Source organism: Martes martes (assembly GCF_963455335.1).
Source record: "Martes martes genome assembly, chromosome: 7".
NCBI lineage: Eukaryota > Metazoa > Chordata > Mammalia > Carnivora > Mustelidae > Martes > Martes martes.
This window is the reverse complement of record NC_137894.1, coordinates 30,044,278-30,060,748: the sequence shown is the minus strand read 5'-3', so window position 1 is coordinate 30,060,748 and position 16,471 is coordinate 30,044,278. Positions and strand designations below refer to the sequence as shown.

The 16,471-nt window shown below is 44.8% G+C and overlaps 1 protein-coding gene across 5 annotated transcripts in view; it reads right to left on the bottom strand.

The window, feature by feature from the left end:
• Positions 1–12,907: 12,907 nt before the first annotated feature.
• SNUPN (snurportin 1) overlaps positions 12,908–16,471 on the bottom strand; it is a 39,872-nt gene continuing 36,308 nt past the window's right edge. For all 5 annotated transcript variants that reach the window (XM_080807677.1, XM_080807675.1, XM_080807674.1 and 2 more), the window contains 2 exons: positions 15,656–15,736; positions 12,908–13,498 (listed from right to left, as the gene is read on the bottom strand). In XM_080807677.1, the coding sequence (XP_080663803.1) occupies positions 13,178–13,498; positions 15,656–15,736 (402 nt within the window). In that variant the 3' untranslated portion in view covers positions 12,908–13,177. The remainder of the gene's footprint in view (positions 13,499–15,655; positions 15,737–16,471) is intronic.

Sequence of the window (16,471 nt, the reverse complement as noted above, 5' to 3'; positions counted from 1 at the left end):
AGACCAAAAAGAAATATCCAGCAGGGTTCCAGCTAACAAGCAACAGCTAGTCCCAAGGGCTAGAGCCCTGGAGAGCTAGGAGAGAGACCCAAGGGAGAGGTCTACAGACAACCGAGGAAGGTGCTCTGGCTTCTGATTCACCTTCTAGGACTTCAGAAGTAACCTCCGACTTCACCTCTTTTCTGCATCATTGCAATAGGAACTTCAGGTTGTCCTTGGTTAGAAAAGTATTGTGCACGGACTTGTCACGATTTCAAATCCATGTTTTTGAAAGTTTGTTTTGGACAAAGTTATTTGTGGTTTGAATTTGTTTTGATGACATTGTTTTGAAGTTGGGTTTTAGGACTTTCTTATCGAACTCTTGCACCTGGAGTGGAGAGGAACATTACGTCACTGCCACCATAGTAACAGCAGTGGTGTCCATCATGTGATGGCCTTTTAAACTTTAAAAACCAGGAGCTTTGACCAGTAACTCCAGAGTGTTCAGTTTGGGCAAGGTTACTCTTTGCTCACCTAAATGGCTCTCCAAAGATCTTGAGACACTTTGCTCCTACTGTGGCCAGGCTACTCATGGTTAGCAGTGGTGTTAAGGGTACAGCAGTCTGAGGAAGAGAAGAGCTATTGGTTCCGACCTTGGCCAGGCTACTCCTGTAGGCAGTGGCACAAGACATGTAAATATTCCTGGAGTGATAACCTTCCCGGCAGCCCACTTGGCCGGCCAGCACTGGTGCTGTGGTCTGTTAGCCACATTCCCCAAGCAGAGAGGGACCAAACCTGGCAGCTGATAGCTCGCTTTTATTTGGAAGGGCTGACTCTACCAAGAACCAACTGGTAGAAATGTACACATCATCTGAATCTGGACTTTCTTTTATCCTCCCTTTGCCTGAAACAATAGTATAATTAACCTATCATTGGTTTAAGGTATGTTATTTCCTTATTGACTTATTAAGAGACATTATCCTGTATGCTACTGGCTTGTGAAATATTACTGTAAGTTATAATTTCTGCAGTGAACCTGTGTTAAATTATTGGCAAAGATAATGTCAGGCGCTGAGCATAATTTGCTATGAATAAAACAAGTAAGCCTTGGTACTTGGATCTGTTTCTATCTCAGGTAGGCCATCATCCCAACAGTCTATTTAGTAAACAAGTACATTTTTATGCCATGCACTGGGCTATCCACTGTGGTTACAACAATGAAGAAGACATGGTCTCTTCCACATGTGAGGATATGGAATGATCCTTGAGTTGTATTTTGAAGTGGAAACAGCAAGGCTCAAATAGTACACATAATGATGACACTTGTACAAAGAAAGAAAAAGAACATATAAACTTATTAAACTTATGTTTGGTAGGGTACACAAGAAAGGTCACTGAGTGTCTTTCAAGAGAGGAAGGAAGGGAAAGACTTTCCCCTATATGGTCTTTTGTACATTTTAAGTTGTTGGTTTTTTTTTTTAACTTTTTATTGAAATGTAATATACATACAGAAAGGAGAAAATGTAAGTATACAGAATGATGAATTTTCACCCATGTAACCAGCACGCAGATCAAGAAATAGAACTTTCCTGACTTGCCAAAGTCCCCCTTATGTCTCCTCCTAGTCCCTACTCTCCTTGAGAGTAACCACTATTTTGGCTTCTAATAGCCTAGTGTGTCTGTGTTTAAATTTTGCATGTGAATATATAAACTTTCCCCCAAAATTTTAATAATAACTTAAATATAGTTTTTCTCCTGGAGCAGGCAGATGGCTCTAGGACTAAGCTGGAGTGGGGTGCCTGGGTGGCTCAGTCGGTTAACTGTCTGCCTTTAGCTCAGATCATGATCCCGGTGTCCCAGGATGGAGCACCACTTCTCCCTCTCCCATACTCCTCCCCTGTTTGTGCTCTCTCTCTCTCTCTCACTCACTCTCTTTTTCAAATAAATAAATAAAATCTTAAAAAAAAAAAAAAACAACAAATAAGATGAAGCTGGAGTAGGAAACGGCAGGACCTGAGCAATACATACCGCTGACCCAGGAGAGTTTTGCCTGGTGATCCTCAGGACACCAGGGGTCAGTGATTTTTCCAAAGTCACAGCTAATTGAGCAGTATTGAGCTAGAACTCAGATCCAGACATTCAAACTCCTAGTACAGAGATTTGGTGAAGAGAGTTAATAAAGGGAAAGGTTTAACAGAGTGAACTAGGAAAGAGAACTCAGCAGTGTTTTCAGAGGCACAGCTGTGCATGTGGGCGTGTGGGTGTGTCAGGGAACAGTTCTCCAGAACTGCTTGCCTATTACAGTCCTAACAGGACAATGTTTGGAAGTTTCCAAGCAGACACATGGGTAACAAAACTAAGTATAAGGGAGCTGGCTGGATTTGCTCCTGTGCGGTCATCCCAGGAGAATCAGAGTACAAAGGCTTGCCTTTAACTACAGGCTAGAGCCAACAAAACCAAGTATGGTACTGTCATCCTGCTCGATCAAATCTTAGGGATGCCAAATGGTTTCTAACGGCAAAAGATTGGAAACAATATAATAGCCCATCAGTAGAAAACTCAGTAAATAAATTACAGTACACCCATACACTGAAATATTAAGTTCATATTTATTTATTATGTCCCTACCATGTGCCAGGCACTGTTCTACATGACTTTCATTCATCTAACCTCACATCACATTTATGAGATAGCTGAAATTATCCTTACTAAAAAAAAAAAAAAAAAATTGGGACGCCTGGGTGGCTCAGTGGGTTAAACCTCTGCCTTTGACTTGGGTCATGATCTCAGGGTCCTGGGATCGAGCCCCACATCGGGCTCTCTGCTCAGCAGGGAACCTGCTTCCCCCACTCTCTCTGCCTGCCTCTCTGCCTACTTGTGATCTCTCTCTCTCTGTCAAATAAATAAATAATCTTTTTAAAATAATCAAGGTATATCCACATGTATTGACATAGCCTCCTCAGATTTTTTATTTATTTTTTAAAAGATTTTTATTTATTTATTTGACAGAACGAGAGAGCAGGAGAGCACAAGCAGTGGGAGTGGCAAAGAGAGAGGGAGAAGAAGGCTGCCCACCGAGCAGGAAGCCTGATGCAGGGCTCAATCCCAGGATCCCTGGATCATGACCCCAGCCAAAGGCAGACCGACTGAGCCACACAGGTGCCCCCACAATCACATTTTTATCAAATTAACATGAACTGAAATCTGAAAGTGGAAAATAAATGACAAAGAGGCAATCTTGGGGGGAGGGGTGTTATGAATTGTACTTTTGTCTTTTGCTTTTAAAGCAAAGGTTTCAGGTCTCTGTCTAGAAAGGTTATCCTCCCCTTCCTCCCACCTTCTTCACCAGACAAATGGGACTCATCCTTAAGTTCTTAGCTCAAAGGTCACTTCCTCAGCAAGATCTTCCTTGGCTATTCCCTAAACTGAAATAGACATTCTATTGCTCTCTCTCTCCCATTTATTTATTTGTTTGTTTGTTTGTTTATATCAAAGAGCCAATCACAGTTTCTAACTGTGCCCTTGTTTCTATGTCCATCAGCCTAGTCTCTGTCTGCTCTACTAGACTATAAGCTCCAGGAAGGCAGGAACCACTTCTGTCTTGTTACCCCCTGACCCCTCAGCATCTAGAACCTGGTACCTAGTAGGCAGGCCTTTCATAAATGTGTTGGATGACTGAATCAGTGAAGACAGCCGCCTTACAAAAATAAATAAATAAAATGAAATAAAATTTAAAAAGATAGCCACCTTAACTCTGAGACCTCTAGCTTGCATTTTCTCCTGCCTTTCTTATATTTGTCCAGGAATACCTACTTGGAAAAGAGATAGTTCCAAAGCTGTGATTGGAATTTTACAACATTTTCTCCCAAAACACCTTTACTTCTAAAATCCAAAGGTCATGGGGCACCTGGGTGGCTCAGCTGGTTAATCCTCTGCCTTTGATTCAGGTCACGATCCCAGAGGCCTGGGATTGAGCCCCACAGCAGGCTGGCTCAATAAAATCTCTCTCTCTCTTTTTTAAAAGATTTTATTTATTTATTTGACAGAGAGAGAGATCACAAGTAGGCAGAGAGACAGGCAGAGAGAGAGGGGAATCAGACTCCCTGCTGAGCAGAGAGCCTGATGTGGGGCTCAATCCCGGGACCCCAAGATCAGGACCTGAGCTGAAGGCAGAGGCTTAACCCACTGAGTCACCCAGGCGCCCCTGCTCAATAAAATCTTAAAGAATAAAATCCAAAGTTCCTCCCAAACATTGCTCTTAAATGTCTACTGCCTTTAGAAAAGATGTGTTGTGTTATGCACACATGCTTTGTCTATAAAAGATCCTTCTTGGGAACCTGGGATCGAGTCCCGCATCGGGCTCTCTGCTCAGCGGGGAGCCTGCTTCCTCCTCTCTCTCTGCCTGCCTCTCTGCCTACTTGTGATCTCTGTCTGTCAAATAAATAAATAAAATCTTAAAAAAAAAAAGATCCTTCTTTTATATATATATATATATAAAAGAAGGATCTTTTATAGACAATATCTATATATCTATATATAGATATACATATATATCTTAAAAAAAGAAGTGTGTATATATATATATATTCTTCTTTTTTTTTTAAGAATTTATTTATTTATTTGACAGATCACAAGTAGGCAGAGAGAGAGGAGGAAGCAGGCTCCCCGCTGAGCAGAGAGCCTGATGCTGCTGCTGCTGCTGCAGGGCTTGATCCCAAAACCCTGGGATCATGACCTGAGCTGAAGGCAGAGGCTTTAACCCACTGAGTCACTCAGGCGCCCCTCCCCCAAAGATTCTTACTGCCTTTTTTCTAAAAGGCAAACAGATACAGGCTAAATGAGGTCACACAGCTAACCAATGTCTAGGGGGAACGTTTTCTTCTTGTTTACTCATAGGCTAAATCTATCACCATTAGAATGACTGAAGGTGTGCTCTGCAAGGAAGGTGAAAAAATCCTATCCCATGTAGATTGCATTCCCCCATTACCCAAAATACTCCAGGGACCAGTCCTTCCCTACTGCTGTTCTTAGCCGTTTTGTTTTTTTCTTTTTAAACAAGAACATGAGCTGTTTCTTTCCACATACAATTTTCTCATCTGACACCTTATGCACCACTCCTAAATCATGGGTTAGTCAGCCACTATTCTTTTTGTTTGTTTGTCTTTAAAGATTTTATTTATTTATTTGACAGAGAGAGAGAGAGAGACAGCAGCAAGAGAGGGAATACAAGCAGGGGGAGTGGGAAAGGGAGAAACAGGCTTCCCGCTGAGCAGAGAGCCCGATGTGGGTCTCGATCCCAGGACCCCGGGATCATGACCTGATCCTAAGGCAGACGCTTAACAACTAAACCACCCACGCGCCCCAATCAGTCACTAGTCTATGTTACTTTTGTATCTGACTCCTGTGTCTAGTGTTTACCTAACACTCTGATGACAATTATTTGCTTCCTTGCCCATTTCTCCCACCTAGACCACAAGCTCCCTGGGGCAGGGACCATGTCTTGGTCCCTCCTCTTTCTTCAGGACCTAGTGTGATACACCGCACACAGTAGGTGGTGCTCAGTCAATGTTTGCTGAAAGAATAGATCCATCCTTTTCTAGCCAACAAGGTCCAATTTTTATCAAAGAATACTAAACTGGCTTGATTACTTTGGATACTCTGTTGCTTATGAAAAAACGTTCAATGTAAGAGGGAGGTACCATCTGATTATGGTGCTTTCACTCTGACTTATCTGTGTTAACCTGAGTCCAGAGCAGAATGGATAAATTAAGTCCACAAATAGAACCTTGTCTGAACCAGTTTCAACTTCCTCCCTTACAAAACCTTTTGTTATGTTGCCAGCGAGAAGCAGAACTGACAGACTGGAGTTCCATCTTTTATTTCCCCAGTTTGACTGCGGAGAAAACCTGCAGGGCAAAAGCAGAGGGGGAGGCTTGAAGTGCCCCGCCAGCCTGCTGGAAGGAAACTCGCTACAAATGCTAGTGGTCTGTGCCAAGTCTTAGCCAGAAGAACTCTTTGGCTTTCAAATTTTGTCTCTTCTGGTTTCATACAGTCTCTGAGGATGAGGAGAATGCCTCCAGGCTGGGCCCCCATGGTGAGGCCTATCCCCCAGTTTTGCAGGCTGCCTCTGGCCACTTTTCTGTCTCCTCAACACAGACATAAAAATTCACTTTTCTCAAAACAATCACTATCACTGGGAATGGATGTGAAAAACAAATGTACACATCCTAGATTAGGGGCTCTGTCTCTGCCCTCAGATATTTGCTGCCTGAGGCCACTCTGGATTCATCTTCACTACTGCCAGCCTCCCAGCTCTGCCAGGCCTCCCTCCTCCTCATCTCTGCAGTGCAGTGGGTCGACCTGCTGCGGAGGGGCACAGGGTCAAAGCAACACCTAAGACCAAACCTCTCAGGACTTGGTGGGGAAACAAACATTTTAGATTAATTTGGTTCTAAAGCTTTTGATCTTGCTTTTGCACAGCAAAGGAAACAGTCGACAAAACCAAAAGACACTGACAAAATGGGAGAAGATATACACAAACGACATATCAGATAAAGGGGTAGCATTCAAAATCTATAAGGAACTTATCAAACTCAACACCCAAAGAACAAATAACCCGGTCAAGAAACGGGCAGAGGACATGAACAGACATTTCTGCAAAGACATCCAGATGGCCAACAGACTCATGAAAAAGCGCTCCACATCACTTGGCATCAGGGAAATACAAATCAAAACCACAATGGATACCACCTCACGCCAGTCAGAACAGCTAAAATTAACAAGTCAGGAAATGACAGATGCTGGCAAGGATGTGGAGAAAGGGGAACCCTCCTACACTGTTGGTGGGAATGCAAGCTGGTCTAGCCACTCTGGAAAACAGTTTGGAGGTTCCTCAAAAAGTTGAAAATAGAGCTACCCTACGACCTAGCAATCACACTCCTGGGTATTTACCCTAAAGATACAAATGTAGTGATCTGAAGGGGCATGTGCACCCAAATGTTTATAGCAGCAATGTCCACAATAATCAAACTATGGAAAGAACCTAGATGTCCATCAACAGATGAATGGATAAAGAAGATGTGGTGTATATATACAATGAAACAGCCATCAAAACCCCCGAAATCTTGCCATTTGTAAAGACGTGGGTGGAACTAGAGGGTATTATGTTGAGTGAAATAAGTCAATCAGAGAAAGACAATTATCATATGATCTGATATGAGGAATTGGAGAGGCAGGGTGAAGGTTGTGGGGGGTAGGGAAGGAAAAAATGAAACAAGATGGGATCAGGAGGGAGACAAACCATAAGAGACTCTTAATCTCACAAAACAAACTGAGGGTTGCTGGGGGTAGTGGTAGGGAGAGGGTGGTTGGGTTATGGACACTGGGGAGGGTATGTGTTATGGTGAGTGCTGTGAAATGTGTAAGCCTGACGATTCACAGACCTGTACCCCTGGGGCAAATAATACATTATATATTAATAAAAATAATTAATAAAAAAAAGAAAAAAATTAACTTGGTTCTAGGGGTGCCTGGGAGGCACAGTTGGTTAAGCGTCAGACTCTTGGTTTCGGCTCAGGCTGTGATCTCAAGGTTGTGAGATTTAGTCCTGCAACGGGCTCCGTGCTCAGTGCAGGGTCTGCTTAAGACACTTTCTCCCTCTCCCTCTGCCCTTCCCCCCGGATGCATACGCACTCTCTAAAATAAATAAATAAAATCTTTAAAAAAATAAATTTGGGTGTAATCACAGAATCCTAAGACAGGGCAGAACTCAGAAATCAGTGCATCTTACCAAAACAAGCAGTCATACTCTTGCCAAGATCTCAGGGCTTTTGTCTACTTTTCCTGCCCTACATATCACAATGCATAAGACAAATGACCACATCTGCTTAAATATATGTATTGTGAGGTTTTTTGCTCACTTCCTTACTAGAGAGGAAATCTGTAGCTATGAAGATCATTTTTTTCCCTCCTCCAGTGTATGAGAAGTTTTTAAGTTGTCCTTTTAAGCACATTCAGAGAACTAAATATAGTTCTTGTTCTTAGAACTTGCAGCATATCCAATCATCCGTTAGCCGCCCACCACACACTTCCACTCAGCCTCCTCTCCAGGGCCACTCCAGTGACCTCTCCAGGGTCACTCCTCTGTGCAGTAGAGAAAAGGGACTGTCCCTCAAACTGCCTTCTCATTCCAGCTCACCATTTCATTCACCCAGCTGACATTTTAATCCAGGCCAGGCACTGGGGAGCTAAAGATGAGTAAGACCAGGTTTCTGACCTGAAAGATTTTGCAATCTGGTGCCTGCGTGGATCAGTCGGTTAAGTGTCTGCCTTTGGCTCAGGTCATGTTCCTGGGTCTTGGGATAGAGCTCCAAGTTGAGCTCTCTGCTCAGAGGGGAGCATGTTTCTCCCTTTCCCCCTGCCTGCTGCTCAGCCTTCTTGTGCACGTACACTCTGTCTCTGTCAAATAAATAAATAAAGCGGGCACCTGGGTGGCTCAGTGGGTTAAGCCTCTGCCTTCGGCTCGGGTCCTGATCTCAGGGTCCTGGGATCAAGCCCTGCATCGGGCTCTCGGCTCAGCGGGGAGCCTGCTTCCCCTCTCTGCCTGCTTCTCTGCCTGCTTGTGATCTCTCCCTCTGTGTGTCAAATGAATAAATAAATAAAATCTTTAAAAAAAAAACCAACAAATAAATAAATAAAAATCTTTGGGGGAAAAAAAAAAGGAGCTTGCAATCTAATAGAGGGAGTGTGAAGTAAGGAATTTAATGTTGCCAAAGAGAAGTTGCCCTTTGCCGTTGTCTGTTCCTAGGAAATAACCTCCAAGTCTTTGAAATGTCCTGAGAAAGTTTCTGTGTTGGCCTGGGGGTCTTTGGCCACACCAGATAGTCTAGCAGTGTGACTGGGGGAAAGGAGGACTTTCGATCATGTGTAATCAGTTAGACCTCTGGAGAGGCTGGAGACTGAGGTCCACCAACTAGGTCCAAATGAAAACTCTCCAATAAAAACTTGGGACACCAAGGCTCAGGTGAAATTCCCTCTGGTTGACTGTACTCCCTGAGGACTATCATATACAGGTCCCAGGGACGTTAATGTTATCCATGATTTCACTGGAAGAAGACACCTGAAAGATCCACGTTTGGAACTTTCAGGACTTGGCCCTGTGCATTTCTGCCCTAGGCTAACTAATCTGTTTCCTATCACCATCACAGACTCTATCCCTAAGTATAACAGCTTTCAGTGAGTTCTGTGAGTTCTGGAGAATTATCAAACTGAAGTATGGTCTCGGGGACTATCCCTAAACTTGGGAGAGAGATATATGCAGTGGGATGGGGAGGGCACAAACATGAGAATGGCTAATTCTACCTGCAGAGGTAAAGGTTCAATCAGGTATCTGCTGAATGGAGTTTTCCAAAGATGAGTAGATATATTTACCAGATGAATGAAGTCCGAGTGAGGAGGGACATGGTGGTGGGGGTGGAAGGATGTAACATGAAACACATGTGCTTGTATAAGGAACTGTAGAGCAGATCCCTGGAGAGGAGGCAGCAAAGGAAGGAAGGTAATTTATGAGGCTGGACAGACATGCTAAGCCCAGGTCATGAAGAAACTTGCATGGCAGTCTGAGAAGCCTGTAGGCAGTGGGAAATACTTGAAGCAATGCATTTTTAGAAAGGATCACTCTGCCAGTTGTGGCAGGAGTGGATAGGGTGGACGGGGACGATTGGTGGCAGGAAACTAGGTAAGAAACTCTGGCAGTACTCCAGGATGATAAAGACTTGAATTAAGGCCTTAGGTCATAGAGGAAATGGAGAAGAGAGAGGTGGAATTTAAAGGATGTGGTGACTCACTAGCTGTGAAAGGTAAGAAATGGACAGGAATCATCAGAATACCTAGGTTCCTAGCTGGGGTGACTAAATGCTACTAACAATGACAAGGATCCCAGGAAGAGAGCACGACTGAGAGGGACTGTGGGGGAGAGATAATGAGTTCAGTTTGGGACATGCCAAGTTTGAGAGGTGACTGGGAGATTTGGCTGGTAAGGAGTTAGATATATAGATAGGGCTAGAGTTCATGGAAGGTATCAGCAAATACACAGCTGAAGTCAGAAAAGAGAAAGGTTGGGAAATGTCCCTTATATTTGGAAAAGAGGAGACCAGCAGTCCCTTGATGAGAGCACTCAAAAGTGGTAGGAACAGAAGTCAGATTTCTGACACAAGTGTGAAGTGAACTAGTGAAAAAGCAGTGATTATAGACAAACTATTATCAAACACAAGGGAATTAGGATGACACCAACTCTTCAACGCAGGCATTAGAACCCAGCTTGGCTTTCTGAGTCAACAGTAAAACAACTGGGGCGCCTGGGTGGCTCAGTGGGTTAAAGCCTCTGCCTTCAGCTCAGGTCATGATCCCAGGGTCCTGGGATCAAGACCTACATCGGGCTCTCTGCTCAGTGGGGAGCCTGCTTCCCCCCAACCCCCGCCTGCCTCTCTGCCTACTTGTGATCTCTGTCTGTCAAATAAATAAAATCTTTAAAAAAACAAAACAAAACAAAACAAAAACAGTAAAACAACTAAGACTATTTACTTTGCAGCAACTGGTTGAAAAGCTTAGTATTTTCCAGGTACGTGCATTCCAATGGCACTTGAGATGACATAGGTGATCTCAACTAGTAGTCCTTAGCTAACTCATGCCAAGCTGGCCCTCTAGCCAAGGCAAGTGGGGTAGGCCACAAGCAATGGTATCAGCTAGGATCCTTTAGTTGCAAGCCCAGAAATCAGTTCTGGCTAATTTAAGCAAGATAGAATTTACTGGGTGCTCATTGGTTTAACAGCAAGAACAAGCAACACTCTCTACCCTTACGAGGGCAAAATAAATGAATTCCAGCAGATTCACTTTCTTTGTTCCTCTGCTCAGGATACAGATTCTTGGTGAGGAGTGTGTGACTGGTCCATCTTGAGTCATGAGCCTGATGTTTGGCTGAAGGAGGGCAGTTCCTCCAGATGACAGCTCCACCAGACCACACACACTGCATGGGGAAGAGATCATTCCACAAAAAAAAACAAAACAACAAAAAAAAAAAAACCAAAAAAAAAAAAAAAAAAACCAAAAAACTGGTCACTATTCGGAAGGGTGGCCAGAAAGCTAATACCAAATCACAACAACTTATTGACGCAGCCATCTTTGAAAGAGGTGCAGGAGGTGGTTTTACAATTCACAAGAAATACGACCAGAAGACACGCCATTCAGTGATTGATCATATTGGCTCCTCCGTTAAAAATAGAAGGGGCACTCCTGTGCAATACATCTTTCAAGCTATCGTTGAACAATATCAAGCTGTGCTTGGCAATAAGTTTGCCTGGTATGTTCTGTGGCTCCTGCATCTCTCTTCCAAGAGTGTCCTTTTGTGGAAGTAGTCTCTCCAGACTGGCTTATTTCTGAGCAGAGCCCAGCCAAGTCTCTACTGATATTAGCTAGCATGCCCAACTCCTGAAATGATGCAGTTGGCTTGCTGAGAGCACAGACCAGTGCATTCTCCTTGGGGAGATCATGCAGCATCTAGGCAGCTGACAGCATGCTTCTTGGCAACAGGAATACAATGATTCCATTGCAGAATTGACCCGAATTCAGAAAAGAGTGTATTGGTGTAGGCATGCCTCAATCTGCAGCCAGCAGGATCATTATGTGGGTGGGAAGGGTTGTCTTCCTTCTCTGATTTTTATAGAATCAGCTCAAGCAGCTCTGTAAGAGCCCAGCGTTGAGGCTAGTTCCACTGGTGTGCTGCGTTTGTGTCATCGGGCTCCACTTAACCACAACTTCTGCCCAGATCTGTTCCCAGAATTAACACAAAGGAACCAACTGCCAGTCAAACAAAGATCTGACCTGCATGCCTCCAATATTTTGTCCACAGGACACCAGCTAGTATTGCTGGAGTGAAATAGCGAACTCTTTTTGTCCAATAAAAGAAATCCTAGAAAGGTGGAAAGCAGTGTGAGCTGCAGATTGAGGTCACGGGAAATGGGACACATTTCCTGAACACAGAACAGAAACGAATTGGTTGGTTTTAGACGCTATCTTCCACTGCCACTGCTGCCAAAGAGCCCTAGTTTACAAATCTGAATGGATCTGGCCTGCTCAAAGTTCTTCCATGGCGTAAAATCCAAAACCTGATACCAGGCCTACCTCTCTCTTTCCAGCCTCCTCCTGGGCAGCTCCCCAACCCTCATTTAAGCCTGAGCCATGCTGAACCTGTTTCAGGTCCCAGAGCGAGTCTGGCCTGCTCCAGAGGGAGCAGCTGCATACCCTCCAGCCTCTGTGAGAAACTCCTGCTTTCCTCCTGTTCTCCTTGTCCCTGGAGCACTTTCAATCCTGCCCTGAGCCTCAGTCTAACTCTAATTTCTTCTATGGTTGGAGCTACTGCCCTCTGCTATCCTGCCCCAGGCTCTCTGCATCTTTCAGCCCTAAAGCAATCTTTTCACCTCCGGGCTGGTGGGTTTCTTTCCTCCACTGGACTGTTAATCCTCAAGGGCAGAGTCTGAGTCCTATCTATCTCCACAACCCCCTTTATCTACATCACTGCTGGCCCAGCACAAGGCTTATCTTCTGGAAGGCGCAATGTTTGTTGAAGTTGTGAATGAACTCCATTTGCATTTTATCTCTGGCATTGTCTAAACCAAAGAAAATCACACTTCTCAGAAGAGGGAACATATTCAAATACCAAGAACTGCAGTTCCTGGTAAGACCTTTTAGAAAATGACGTTAGTAACAGCAGCAACTGGAAACTCAGCAGAATGCTTAAGTGCTAAAAACAGTGAAATGGGCCAAGACTTGAACAGTCACGGTTTAGGTACCTGGGGCGGGGCGGGGGCGGGGGAGGGTCAAGGTTGGGAGGGTCATGACCAGCTAAAGTTTAAGAACCACAAACAACTTCTTTCGTAAGAATTACCTATATTTACACTGTGAATATCTGGGATACACTTTTTACAGGAATTACTGCTCAAATCCAAAGACCACCCAATCTGGGAACCTCATTCAATGGTCTGAGCCAGCATTTCTGATAGGAGATAAGCTGTATCCAGCTGGAGTGGCTTTGGAAAGTCCACTCTAAAATGAAATAACCTGATGTTGTCACTATCTTCCTCCCCACCCAGCCTTCTTTTTGGGACGAAGCACCATCCTGTGATTCCACAAGTAGCCACGTTGTTTAGTTCTCCATGAGGCTCTCAGCAGGGTCCAGGCTACGAGAGGGACTCTTCGGCTTGGGGGTGGACAGGTGTTCCAACTCATAGCGCCCGTTCTCGGATGCCTTGTGTGCCACATTCTCCTTCATGGCTTCCTGGCTTCTCTTATGCTCAATAATCTGCTGGAGCTGGAGCTGGGCGTATTCCGGCTTGGTGGTCAGCGGGCCGGCTGGCATGGCTACACCAAGAACATCTGACACCATGTAGGGGCGCAGCCAGCCCACCAGAGGAGTGCTTCCGGGGCTATAGTGGGTCTGCTTGTGGTAGAAGAGGAGTCCATCTACCTACAAAAAGGGGAAGCGAGTGACCAAAATGACTTCTGGGCCCCCCTGTTTCCAGGAGAGCCTAGGCACACAGCGGCAGCTCTAGCGGGCCAACTCCCTTTTCTGGATCACTGCCAGAGGGAGAAGAATCCTTGTTTCTCACATGTGCACAATTTCTCTAGATGAAGAAATGGCCCAGAAAATTAAATTTTAGAAAATAAAAACATACATAGCACCTTCTTGTTTACAGGCTGCTTGCTGCCCGCTACTTTATCCTCCTGCCCACCATTGAGGGTGTTTAAGAAAAGAGGCTAGGACTAGTTCTGGGGTCCTCCCTAAAAACACAGTATGGGGTAGCTCGGGTGGCAGAGTCGGTTGAGTGCCTGACTCTTGGTTTCGGCTCAGGTGGTGATCTCAGAGTCGTGAGATCAAGCCCTGCATGGGGCTCCATGCTCAGTATGGCGTCAGCTTGAGATTTTCTCTTCCTTTCCCTCCCTTCCCACTTGGGCTCTCAATCTCTCTAAAATAAATAAATCTTAAAAAGAAAACAAAACAGGGGCACCTGGGTGACTCGGTTAAGCATCTGCCTTCGGCTCAGGTCAGTCCCAGGGTCCTGGGATGGAGCCTTATATTGGGCTCCCTACTTAGTGGGAAGTCTGCTTCTCCCTCTCCCTCTGCCGCTTCCCTGGCTTGTGCTCTCTTTCTCTCTCTTGCTCACTTTCTTTCTCAGGTAAACAAATAAAAATCCTTAAAAAATTTTTTTAAAAATTTAAAAAATAAGTAAAAATAAATAAAAATAAAAACACGGTATGAAGCTGAAATTCAACTTGAGCCCGGGTCTTCTGTCCCCAGATCCCACGCATTTTTCACCACTCAGACGTCTCTGTAATGGGGAATGTATTCCACACGGGGAACAAAGCAGGGGAACTGGACAGGCCCCTCCAAGACGCTGGACTGCTGAGCACAGGGGAAACAGGCTGTCAGGAAGCTCTGTTCCCCATGCCATTGTTGGTTGCCACACCTCCCCCTAAATTGTCTGCGAGCTATGTTCTGGGAAACTCAGTTTTTCTCAACGGGAAGACCTCCTACAGTTCCACATTTTCTTTTCCACGATTCAGTGACTCATCTCTAAAAAGCATTTATTGTCACTGGGGCATACGGATTATAAATAAAGATGGTGTTCTTACCACCTTCTTAATTGACTCCCAGAAATGAAGGCAAGTTGGCCTTTGCCATTTCCTCATTTGGGAAGCTGTGATTTTTTTTTTTTTTTAAGATTTTATTTATTTGTTTGACAGAGAGAGAGACCAGAAGTAGGCAGAGAGGCAGGCAGAGGGAGAGGAGGAAGCACGCTCCCTGCTGAGCAGAGAGCCCAATATGGGGCTATATTCCAGGATCCTGAGACCATGACCTGAGCCTAAGGCAGAGGATTAACCCACTGAGCCACCCAGCCACCCTGGGAGCTGTGACCCTTTTAGCAAAATAATATTGGGTTCAAGCGAATTCTTGTGGGTGACTAGGCAGAATTTTAAAGGGTGTGAGGGGCAAAGGAAAGTTTTTGTGCTGAGCCTGGAGACGGTAACTGCAGGTTCTAAGGATGACAAAAGACTGCCCAAGACTGAGGAGATTCTAGGGACGTGAGACCAGTACTAAACTGGGGAAGTTCTGGACAACCTGGACAGGCTGGTCACCCTGCTCTCAGCCACTGCTCAGCAAGCACCGCCCCCCAGCCCCCCGCCAGGGACCATCTGCTCTTGGGAGGGAGGATAAGAGTTCATGGTCCCTTGGTCTGTGAGTCACAGAAGCCCCCAACTTTACCCACAGCTATGGCAGTCAAACAAGCGACCTGGCTCTCAGGCTCATAGCAGAAAACAGGTACCCAAGAAGGACCTAGGAATGGAAGCCTTGCCCCTCCCTGTGTCCCCACCTTTTCATCTGTACAATGAGGGGTGTAGATGAGCTATCCTTCCAGGCCCTTCCAGCCCTGGCATTCTGACTTATCTAGTTGGGCAGAGCTGAGGCTCTGAAGGGCAGTGGCACATCTTTCCCAGGAATCAGCTTCCAGCCCTTCTCTGATGCTCTGACACAGCAAAGTCAGAGGATATCCGAAGAGTCTACGTGACCAAGCTTCCCTGCGTCCTGCAGTCGCGTCAGAGCAGTAAGGACAACGGTGGTTACCTCAAAAGGGAAATCCATAGACAGCACCTTACACAGGCTCTCCGGAGTACAAGGGAAATTCTTTAGTCCAACAAATTTAAACTAAAATAAATTAGAGCAAAGAATTAGTACATGTTACAAATAATATTGGTTCCAGCAAGTGAAACTGTATTAAAGACGAAAAGTTCAGTCTCATCCTTCCCTACCCACCCCCACCCTCTGAATTACTGGGTTGTTAATTCTCAACCTTGCTTTAGCCACAAGAATCACCAAGGGAACTCTTAAAAATCACTCAAGTCCAGGCCCCACCCCAAGATTCTGACTGAATTGGCCTGGGATGAGTCCCAGGCATTTATTTATTTATTCTTTTTCTTTCTTTCTTTCTTTCTTTCTTTCTTTTCTTTCTTTCTTTCTTTCTTTTTCTTTTTTTTTCTTTAAAGCTATCCAGTTGATTCTGACACACAACCAGGACTGAGAACCACTGTCCTGTGCTAGATTTAGGGACCGTATGTTATTCTCAAAGCCATATGACAGTCCTAAGAAGGGCTAGTGCAGCTCCTTTCATATCAGCATGGATTTTTAGCCGGAACAGTGTAACAAAGTGATCAGGACTAAAACTCTAAAGTCAGATTCGTTGGGTTTCACTCCCAACTTTGCATCATTTCATCTGTATATGTCTCTGCTTTCCCATCTATAAAATAGGATAATAAAAGTATCTCCCTCATAGGATCGTTGCACAGGTTCAGCGGGATAATACATGCAGAGCTCTTAGAACATTTCAGACACAGCTGCTCCCATGTTCCCCTTCCTCAATACACGTTCTTCCAGGACCTTCCT